This window comes from Papilio xuthus, unplaced genomic scaffold, assembly GCF_000836235.2.
Source record: "Papilio xuthus unplaced genomic scaffold, Pxut_1.1 DF825783.1, whole genome shotgun sequence".
Lineage (NCBI taxonomy): Eukaryota > Metazoa > Arthropoda > Insecta > Lepidoptera > Papilionidae > Papilio > Papilio xuthus.
In genome coordinates this window covers 64,261-76,289 of record NW_013532866.1, presented here as the reverse complement: position 1 = coordinate 76,289, position 12,029 = coordinate 64,261, and the positions used below count along the sequence as shown (strand labels likewise).

The 12,029-nt window shown below is 36.0% G+C and overlaps 1 protein-coding gene across 1 annotated transcript in view; it reads left to right on the top strand.

Moving 5' to 3' along the window:
* LOC106125694 (putative serine protease K12H4.7) overlaps positions 1-6,331 on the top strand; it is a 9,355-nt gene extending 3,024 nt beyond the window's left edge. The window contains exons 4-11 of the mRNA XM_013322987.1: positions 2,180-2,290; positions 3,360-3,493; positions 3,637-3,775; positions 3,966-4,114; positions 4,271-4,399; positions 5,004-5,133; positions 5,831-6,028; positions 6,144-6,331. Of these exons, the coding sequence (XP_013178441.1) occupies positions 2,180-2,290; positions 3,360-3,493; positions 3,637-3,775; positions 3,966-4,114; positions 4,271-4,399; positions 5,004-5,133; positions 5,831-6,028; positions 6,144-6,315 (1,162 nt within the window). The 3' untranslated portion in view covers positions 6,316-6,331. The remainder of the gene's footprint in view (positions 1-2,179; positions 2,291-3,359; positions 3,494-3,636; positions 3,776-3,965; positions 4,115-4,270; positions 4,400-5,003; positions 5,134-5,830; positions 6,029-6,143) is intronic.
* The last annotated feature ends 5,698 nt before the right edge of the window (positions 6,332-12,029 follow it).

Below are 12,029 nucleotides of genomic sequence, written 5' to 3'. Positions count from 1 at the left end.
GATGTGCGAACTCTATTTTGGATTCGGTTATTGGAAAAAGGGTCCCAGGATTACTTCGTCGTAAATTTATCTAGCAAGTTTTTGATGCTCACGGCCACTTTAGATGTCAAAAATGTACACTGTTTCCTATAATTGTTTGTAGTCATGGCGAGCGTACAATGGCCGGTTGGCAGTAGCTGACAAAGTATATGTTGTCCATTGCGCCAGCGGACCATTCTGTATGAACTGTTATTGGCTGAGTTAGGTGGCTCGCGGCAATGCTGGAGCTACAATCGTATTGCCATTTTAAGTAAACATTCAGATCACATTCGATTTGAAAGTGCCAAAAGCTAAATAGTACTGGCCACGGATTACGATTCATAAAGTCGTGGATTTTAATTAATCTTCCGACTGGTCTTTCAAACTAAATGCCCACTTATGGCACGCATTCAAAGTTCTTAACTAGAACCTTAATGTTAATTTCATATATTAAATCAACCTTAAGAGATGGACAAATAAGCTCTACGTTGCTTTTTGTATCGTATTTAGTCTCCAAGTCCAGTCTCGTGTATGTGACAGGCGTTGTGTGAAGTGACGCGGCCAGGGCGGGGGGCACGGGGGGGGACGTCAACCGCCTCTTGACCCGCGGGTCATTTGGACAATGAACAATTAACCTAACTCGACATAGGGCTGACACTATTGCTAACAGTCATTTTGTAAACTAACTATGCGTTTAAAATGGCGAAACAGCAGAAAAAATCATATCTCTGAGGGATTGTTAATGTATTTTTGTATAAATAGAAACCCTTCATATATAAGTACGAAACAATTTAAGATGTTTTTACTGTTCTATAATACATTATTATATGGTGTTTTTTTTAATTATGTTATTTCCAAAATACATAAGGTGAACTACAGTTAGATAACATTCTTCATTTACACAGGCATATTTCAAAAATATTGAACCATATTCATTGTAGGTAATAAAAAATATATTTTATATTGGTATGTAGTGCCAACCCTAACTCATTTACCGTCCAAATCGTTCGTTAACATCGGATTGCAAAAGATACACCTAAAACGTACGCAGCCCTACTGTAATGATTAACTTAATTATAAACTAAAGTCATGTTGAATTCGTTGGAAAACTTTAAATAACGAAATAACGAGATCAGGTGAGGTAGGATTATCCTTTTAGTTCATTCGGCTAATTGTGTTATAAGCCGAACAAAATAACAATTATAGATGTAGATTTTACTCTGTTAATGTCACTGTAAAACTATGGACATGGTCACTCTATGATCCGATTAGGTTAACTATAAACTGACAAAAATTTAATTTTTGTTTATGTAAAAATTCAGAATTGTGCTATTTACTATACTGTACTAGCCGTCGTCCGCGGCTCCGTCTACGCAGAAATAACAAAAAAATAATTAGTAGCCTATGCGAACCTTTAGACTATGTTCTACATCTATGCCAAACTTCAGCGAGATCTATGCAGCCCTTCTGGAGATAACTTCTAATATTCCTCCATATAAACTTGCAAATTTATAATACTAAGAAGATACATGTAAAGAAATAAACTATTTCTTTCTCTCTGTTTCGTTAGTAGATTGTCAATATTTTTATGGTAAAATTGCAAGGAAAACTTTCATCAATGTAACCATTTGGATCCAATCATCGTATACATTTATAAAGGAGGCCGTACGTTCTCGTGTCCTAAGTTCGAATCGAGTCAGCGTTTACGTGCCTTTTTCCCACGAGCTCCTTAACGGCTCATAAATTTCTTTCGGGCGATAAAATGCGCCCCTCCCGCCCCTCCAACCCTCCACCTACCCCTCGCCCATGCCTCGTTACTGTCACATATAAAAAGATTCTGCGATGTCTTTATTCGATATAAGAACGAATCCAATGTACTTTAAGATATTTTTGTTGCGACAAAAAATTTAAGACACGCTTTGTATTGTAACGTGTTAATGTAAAAGCTTTCTATACATACATAAATAACGTGAGTCGTTCTTAGAACCATCTAAAAATACCTTGCAGTATATTTATTTGTAATACGTATTTAATTATTTGTTCCGGATTAACTCCAAGACTACTGGTACTGGTAGAAAGCTGAAGAAATAACGAGTACTTAAGGCTATATTATTTATCTATCCTATATTTGTAATAACATATAATGTATTTTTTGTTGTAGCGGCACTTCAGTACCGGAGCTGCGTTACCTCACCGTAGACCAGGCTCTCGGGGATCTGGCGCAGTTCATCCAGCACGTGCAGAGTGATCAGTTCCAAGGTGGAAGGTTCAGGTAACACCGAACATACAAACAAACATACAAATAGTTTTTTTTTAAGTAGTAAATAGCAACGATGGAAAAAAACAAGGGAATCATTTTATAATTTTTGACCTGGCAAGCTTATACTCAACTTGAGAGGAAATGCATTTTAACGTTCATGATAAAAATGATTAAAACAATTTGATGGTTTAAAATACTGAAGGTAACGGAGGCTATAACTAAATGCTTATTAAACTCATCTCCTGAGTGTAGTCTGTGATAATCGACTGGTCATCCACAATAGAACAATGCCCACCCGTGGGAAACTATTGTACTAATTACAACCTTAGTGGATAACTACTTAGTACAAGGAAGATTAATGTTTGTGTTTAATGTTTTATTCATATAAACATCGGATTATTTATGAAGGATATTTACTGTATTAATACGTTTTAAAATTTTAATTGAGGTGTTTAAAAATCTTAATTTAGAACGACTCTTTCATAAACAACAATAAATATTTGAAGCATTTAAACTTTTTAGCTTTAAATTTTTGGAAATTGCATGAAAATTGTCACTATTTACATCGCTATAGAAAAATTAAACACAAGATGTTCAATGAGGTCTAAGTGCCGTGGGATTAGCAGACAAACAAATAACATCCCACGCGTGAATGTGAGGAAGTCTTGTTTAGTCCACTGCCCACTGACTCCGTAATATACATACATTAAAACATCCTCTTTGATTAACATATTTACCTTAATCTTTTGTTTATTAATAAATATTGTTTTAAAATTATCATTGTATAACATACTGGCAACTTTTACAAAGAACTGCTTAATATTTATAAGAAAGTCAGCGCATCGCCGCTAGATGTCACTAATATACATATGGGTCGCGTGCGGCTAAAATCAATAATTGATTTGGAACCATTTTTGCTTATCCGTGGTGTTTTTAATTAACAAATTTACGCGACCTAAAGATTGCAGTAGCAATCGAAAGACAAATTCTATTGTTTTCTTGGTTACATACAAACTACGTTTCGTATACAGATTACGACCGTCGGGATGAAATACGTAACAATAACGTATGTTGTGTGTAGAGGTGGACAGGTGGCGCTGGCAGGCTGCGCGCACGCCGGCAGCCTGGCCACGTGGATGCGCCTCGCCTACCCCCATCTCGTCTCCGCAGCCTTTAGTGACTCCGGTCCGCTGCTTGCACACGACGAACTCGCAGGTCAGTCGTCAGGTCATCTCCATTGCAATTACAAAGAATCATTTATTGCTGGCAAAAGTACACACTTATTTCTCCTGTCAATTCCCTTCTCGGTAGAATGTACTGAAGCAATGATCAGTAAACAAATCGTACTATGTTTTCAGAATATCTGGAGGTGGTATGGGAGGCGGTGCGGGCGCAGGGGGGCGGTGCGTGCGTGGCGACGCTGGACTTGGCCTTGGAGCGACTGTTCGCCGAGACTCTTACGCAGGAGGGCGCTAACAGGGTCTCAAACATGTTCAAGTGAGTCTAAAAAATTGCACTAAATGTTAACTTAGAATTTTCCCTCACTGAACTGCTATTGACATGTGCTATGTGTGTACCGGATCTAATAGGAGTGAAGCGAGGTTAGAGTCGCGCGGCTAGTCAACGAGTGGAACAGCGGACTAAAATGACTATATTATTGACCATAAAGCAAGACCTCTGTCTCTAGCACGTGTTCCCCCATCGAGGGGACCAACCCTCTGGACACGAGCACCTTCTTCTGGCGCGGGGTGTTGGAGCCTCTGGCGCATCTCGTGCAGTCCGCGACGACCGGGGACATCGCCGGCGCGTGCGAGGTCCTCACAGATCCCAACGTTTGTTAGTATTCTGTAAAATACATTTACACAATTAAATAAGTTTTTAAAAGTAAAAAAAAATATTAATAACAAATTAACACAGTATGTACCACTGAAGATGTTTGTTTAGTAATAGTTTGCTCACGTAATGTATAAAAATTTGCTATAATTTTTTTAGCGGAGCCCACAGAGCGGCTGGCCAAGTGGGTGACGTCCCAGCTGTGGGCGCAACCGTGCTTACAGGCTAGCTACACAGCGCACCTAGCGGCACACACCAATACTAGCTACGACGCGCCCCACTCTGTCGGTAAGTACATTGTACACCTAACACCCTTTTTCCACTAAGTGAATGGAGAAAATCCGCCGCGCGCGACTAGCAGCTGTGGAACAAGGATCATTCGTCGTTTAGGAATTGTTGTTGGAAATCGTTCGAGGTTAAACAGTTACGTAGTATTAGGTAAAGTCAAACTGATTGCCCATCAAATCCATCGGGAATAATAAATTGAACGATTGATTAACAGGCTTAAAGCTCTTACATTTTGCCAAAGCAAACACAACCGTAGCGCTCTGTAATCAAGTTAGGAATTTGAATATCATCAAGCAATCCGGACGTCCTCCAACATTTTGCATTACAAATATAATTTCCATTGACAGCGCAATCCGCCGCATCGCAAATTATACGGACGCAAAACGAATACATTAGAGAGTTTTCTCTTTAAATTTAGTTTTGTAAACCACATCTGTTACATTATTTAATTTTTACTCTTCGTATTTTAAAAATCAAAAAGATATTATTCAGCATCTTTATTTATAAAAAGGAGTTGTGTTTCGAACACAACAAACGTAAGTCACCTTAACTCTTTACTGTGTACCAATATTAGCTTAATAATATGTATATGTAAATGTTCCAGATCGTCTATGGATGTATCAGTCCTGCGTGGAGTTCGGCTGGCACCAGACCACCGCCAGCTTCAATTCCTTCCACAACGCAGTGGCTCTCCCGTATTTCCGAGCTCTATGCCGACAATACTTCACGGAAGAGTGAGTTTAATCTCTTTTCCACAAGCACGTACAATACGTATAACTATACAACTTTGTCCGCGCGCAGCTGCGAGTGTATGTATGAGTTGTATGTCTTCTAATAAACTCGTACAGCGCCATCTAGTTTGCAATTGTGAATTGTTACAACAATTCATTCCAATGTTTGCTGTATATGTCGTAGATTCAAGCACGTTTTTGTAGTTGTAGTATGCATAAATTAGTTAAGTTAAAAAGGTTTTAAAAGCTTTTGAAATGTAAAATTATGTCGCCGACTACAAAAGAAATCTTTAGCATAATCTCACGAAGATTTTAATAATTCATTCGGATTTTATTATTCATAGACCGGCAGCGCTTTAAGTGCTTTCTGTTGAAACAATACGTCGGAGACTGAGAGCTAATTATTGTACTTACAACATGACTTGCCGCAGCTGCAGCGCTTCCAGCTCACTCGGAATATGATCACATTCTATTGACATTGAGGAATTAAAATTATTTCAAGTTAAACAAGAAACATAAACGCAACAAAATTTTACGTCGAAAGTTTACTTTTTTGTCAAATTTCAAAAACAATAAATAAGTCAAGTTTGTCGAATGCTATCTTGATTGTGATCTTTAGATCAGTTAATAAGTTGTAAATAAGCAAGAATGGTTAAAGATCGAATATTGATTTCGATTAAAAAGATTCATTTGGTTACAGTTTCGATGAAACTCTTCAGTGGGCAGGCATAGAGCGCACCAACTTGCTGTTTGGAGGTGTGACGTACATGCCCGACGCCGTGGTGTCTGTGGTCGGGGGTCACGACCCCTGGTGGCCCGTGGGGCCGAACGCGACACACGCGACTCACATGTCCCCAGTGTACGTGGTCTCCGGGGGGTCCCAATGTCGAGTTATCAGGTATTGGATTAGGAACAGCAATAAAATCAATACGACTTGAAGTATTACATAGTTAAACAAGTATACAATGTTCACCCTTATTGCACACATGTTAAAGTGTATTATCGTATTCCAGGTCGACAGGTGAGAGTGAGACGCAGCAAGTGGAAGTGGTGAAGCGTGCTGTGCTGCTCAACATGCAGCAGCTCCTCTCTGGCAAGCCGCCTACGCACGTGTCCAGCGCGGCCGTCGTCTGCTCTCCTTTAGCAATCATTCTAATTATAGCTTCCTTAACTTTTGTACTATGAATATAAGTGTCGTTTACAATGTCCTTTTTTAATTAATAACAGAAACTCTTGACGATTGTCAATTTCTCAATCACAAACAAGTAAAAGAGAAGAGAAACAAATCAAGAGAAATTAAATGAAGACATTCAATTTAATATTTACATAGTTAGAATTAATTTTAAATGTTTGTTGTTTTAACCAAACATTAACCGTACAAACTTAACGTAACATGATAAAATGGACGACGTCAACGTCAAAAACTTTAGGGCTCGACTGATGCACAAATGAATCGAAGTTTGTTGAAAGTTATTGTTATAAGTTCGCAGCCACTTCCGGCGGCCATTCATAAACCTTCAACTTGGCTCCGTTCCAGCGAACGATCCATTTCCCCTTCTCTCATTGTTACATTTTTGAAAGGATTTTTTTTTTTACCATTGTCGTAAACTTTAAGTGCTTATCTCTTTCGGACAGTTTCAAAGTGCTCAGTTACGAATCCTATATGAATTAAATGACTTTCTATCTATATTTTTATAGCAATTATCACAATTATATTTATTTTTATTTAGATTCGTCATTTCCTGGCCCGAGAGAAGTTTATTTAATCAAGTAATATTTAAATAAACTAAGGTAGACCACTAAGCTATATTTGGGATGTTTTTGTAATTCTCGAAAAAGTAACCAATAATTAAACATAATTTTGGGTCACTTTGTTTCACAGATTCTAATTATTTTTAAAATGTGATAGCTGTGACGTCACAATTTTATTAGAAACGCAGCGAATAACCAAAGTTGTTATAAGAAGTGAAATTATAAAAAGGGATGCTATGATATATGCGGGTGTGACAGCCGCTGTGTGCCACGCGAAGTAAATCACAGCGCACGTGTCACCTGACAGACACATATGTGACAAGTTTTATTGCTCACCATTTCTTTTATAGAAAATAATAAAATGTGTGATGTCGCGAACACACGCACGGTACTGTCAAAACAAATAGGAAACAAAACTCTGGCCCAGTTAGTTATCTCTTTATGTGTGCGTGCGTGCGTGTGTGCGTGTGTGTGTGGAAACAACTAAAGGAAAAGCTAGTAGTAACGTAGTAACGTAAGTAGACAACTTTAAAATTAATTTTAAATTGTATATCTTGTAAGTATAGTTTCTTTCTGAACCCATTATTGTTATTATGATGCAGCTGGTGCTAATACAAATTGAATTAAACTTTCATGAACTTCATTTGTTGTACAAAGACATGTAAGAATGTACAAAGGTTAGTGTTCAAAGCGACGAAATCCCTGTTTAATTTGTAACAATTGAATTATTTTACAAGCTCATCTGCGCTCGTTCTGTTTGCATTCGATTACCGCGCGCTCAGTCATTCACTCGTTCTCTCGTTCCGTTCATTCACTCGCCGGTCGTTAGTCCGCCATGTTTGATTCAATAGATGTTGGTTGAATCATTAATTCATTCACTGGATAGAATAGGACATTTATATTGATTATGTTGACAACAACTTTACATACCTCATTACAGTTTTAATTATTTGCAGATTTATTTTTCTAATTTAACAAATTCGTAATCAATCTATGTCTCAAACAAAGATTTCAATAATATTATATTTTTCCTTCACAAATTAAGTACGTTACAAGAAATAACAATGTTATTTTACATAATCAGTTATCTATAACAGAGAGAAAACAAAATCATAAAGAAGACAAATCGTATTAGAGAATGCCGCAAGAACAAGAAAATCTCGCGAAGTAAAAGTTGTCGGCGATGAAATTAGATCTTAACTTGAGCACTAACTGAGTTACCATCCCCGGCGCGTCGCGGCGCCTCGCTGACGACGCTACCACTACGCTACGAACAAACTGACAATCAATATAACTATATTAACATTTGTATATCTATACATATTAATAAAATTGCAGTGTCTGTATGTAAAATCGTGAAAAAACATATTTCGTACACGTTAGGTCTTTGCGTTACTGTTTTATCAGTTCACAAATACATCTCGTGTATGATTTTTATGTGTCTGTCTGTCTGCATGTCTGCATGTCCAAAACGAATGGACCGATTTTAATAGAACTTTGGTAAGTGATGCACACAGCACATTATAGATTACTTTTTAAAATAATTGTGTTTATCCATTGTAGAGTTTGTGGAGTATTACACAACCTCATTTTCAATATATTTTTATTCAAATCAACTCATTCTACCCCTACTTATATATAAACATTTGCAATTTAATAATTCTTCGTCAGGCAGGAAGTAGTACTTAATACATTACTCTATATACTTATAACATAATCACAATTGAGTTTTCAAAGAAAACTAGTCTTGTGATGATTATTTGTAGTAATAATATATATCATACAAATCTTACAATTTGACATGTCCAATACTCGCTTAGATTTTCTATCCAATTGTTTTCTTTTTCTGTTCCATAACAAAGACTTTAGCTATTTATCTCCACGAAGAGACATCGCGCTTTGCTGGAATCTTTCCAATTCTAAAACAAAATGTTTAACTGAGAGATTAAACTCTGAGTACATTTCAACAAATAATTTGCCTTTTTACTTAACAAGCAGTGGCGCCTTGAGTTTTTGAATAGCAATGTTAACTAACTTAAAATTCTTAATTTTTTTACATACATTGCAATAAAGTTTTTTAAAATACTGATATCATAATTAATTGTTCTACAAATAAAACATGATTTTTTAAACAATAAACTTTGCTATGTACTTAAATGTAAATAAGTTAAAATTAGTTTTATAAGTGATTCACTTAAATGTGAGATGCCTTATGATTGTTACAAGCAAGACGTGTTCACTTGCAACTTAACACAACTTGAGCACTCGCGACGCTGCACAAGAGAACTTAAGTTGCAAGCGCTTCACAACTTGTCACTCTCTGGGGACAAGTACAACTTACACTGTTGAGAAACAAGTTATTTTACAACACTTTAAATACTACTAGCCTGTTTGTTCTCCCACACTATTTTCTATATTTATGCCAAATTTCACCGAGATTCTTGCAGCCGTTATGGAGATACCTTCTAACAAACATCTATCCATCCATTAATCCATCCAAACAATCGCAATTCTAATATTGGTAAGAAGTAAAATTGCTTAAGCAAAGCATGTTAACATGAAGGATATCTGCGTGTTTGCTATATTATATAAAACTTGTTATAATAAGAAACAACAAAACATCTTTTGTATTCCGGCGAACACATAGAATATTATAGTCTCGAGTTTACATACATTTTCACCTTTTTTTTAAAATTCTGCACAGACGAAGTCGCAGCTGAAAGCTAGTGATCAATAAATATTCTAAATTAGTTTTATTGCGCACAATTACCTTATTTGCTAACTCATTATTTTAAGGGAAAATTTAATAAACGCAAATATAATATAATTGTGATTTCATTTGTATATCAATTATTCATATCATTTAATTAAAGTAATATGGTTTTAAGTTCTTATATGTCTAAATTTAATTTAGGTATTTGTTATATTTTAACATAATATAATATCTCTTTATATATTATATACTATAATTTTGACATATAAGAAAGTGCAGTAGTTTCAATTCTAGATCTCTTCTCCATCCTACCCTTTCATAATAACGAGGAAGAGTAGGTCGAAAAAGGAAGACTCTGTTTCTTTAAGGAAAGCTGTTCTTTTCAATACTGTTTTACTTCTCAGAAGACCTTACTTCATAGGATCGTTTATATAATAAGACTCTATTAGACTCCCATACGCAAATAAAACACACATGTACAATTAATCCTGAATGTATATATCTCTTATCAAAATGTTACTTACCATATTCCTCCGAAACGGCTTAAACGATTTTTGACATATTATATGCATATTCAATAAGTCTGAGAATCGACTACTATATATTTTTTTTAAAAGCGCGAACGGAGTCGCGGGCGACAGCTATGTGATTGAATATATTTCTATCAAAAACATTGTGGTTGCACATCGCCATGTACACTAACTTTCCTTATTCTTTTTGTTCAGAATGACGTTATTTAACAGGAATATGATATGAGTGGGGGATATATAAACTATTTTTATTATTCCTCGTGTCATTTGATTTTAAATCTCTAAAATATCAGCGGTCAATTGTGATGAAGGATGCGTTTCTTGTCGGCGGCTGTGTTGTTGGGGTGCGCCGTGTTTGCGGCGGGCGGGGGAGCACCGAGTGACGTCTCAGGTATCACTTTCACACGAGGACAGAATAGAGGCAGTCTATATTGTACTGCATGACTGTTTTCTTATGAAACTTTGCATTTTTATTGTATTAAAATTCAATAACATATAATGTTTTTACAATGATCTGTGTGTTTGTGGTAGGTGAGCCGGCTACAAGAGTAAAACGTTTCTCTCATCATGGTCCGTGTCCAACAGGCTACGTAAAAACCTTGGCAGGATGTCAGAGCAACATCTGGTCTGTATTTATAATCTAAAATATATCGTTTTTTATCGCAATTACTTTACACAATCATGTTCTTGTATTGACTAACGGCCGAAATCAAATTCGATGTCGAACCACTTTTGCTTATCAGCGGATATATCTACGCATGTAAGCGATGCGGCTTCAATCAAGACAACAATTCAGATAAATCAGAAAGTTATAGTAATTTTCTGGTATTAAAACGACGTACATACATAAAAACAGAACAACAGTAGAACAATGTAAATGAATTGAAATTGTTTGATGATAACACGGATAATATGTTTGAAGGCACAATATTGAATTAGAATGTCGGGAGACGCGTTGTTTTTCTACATTTTTAGTGAAAAAAAAGTCATACTATTTGAATTCTATTATTAATTTCGTAGCCTTTTTTAATAACATAAGCGTCTTTCGTAATATTTCGTATAAATTTACAGGTATGTTAGAAGAACAGGCAAACATTTAAGCAGACTGAAGCCAGCCTCAGTGACCCGCTCAATAGCATTCATCCACCGACGACGTAACTCCTCTAAATCCTAAACAAGTTTTATTTCCTCCTCAGAAACTGTATCTTAATTATACGGTCGTTTTATATTTCATTTGGGAAAATTATAAAAATATATGTAGCATTCAATGTAGTAGTTGCAGTTATCCTTTATTGGTAAATATCGAAAAAACAATAAAATTAAATGGAAAATTTATTAAAATTCAAGCTATCGCCGCCCGCAACTCCGTCGGCGCGGAATAAGAAAATTTTATAAGTATCCTATGTGTTATTCCAAATTACGTACTATATACATCTCTGCAAAACTTCAGCGAGATCCGTGCAGCCGTTCTGAAGATATCTTCTAACAAATTTCCATCCATCCATACATCCATCTAAACTTATTAGTGAGAAGTAGGTAATATTTAAGCAATATCGACGTTTTAATAATTAATAAAATAAGATACAAATTAATATAATTTAAGAAACAAGAAATTACTGTTAACTAATACATACATGTGCTAAAACACATTGTTGTTTATGATTTTGTAAAAGACAATTAGATATAACACGACGACGACACGAAGTTTATAAATCTTAAATCTGGTTCACATCTCGTATATAAGTAAATAGTTATATAACAAATGAACTGTGTAACAATGTGACGGTGTGACAGCGAGGTCATTGAGTGCCCTCAGGAGTCGGACTATTGACACAAGTATCAATTAGTGTCGGTCCCCGCACAGCTCGGCTCAAGAACACTCGCTCTCCTTAGAGGAAGCCACT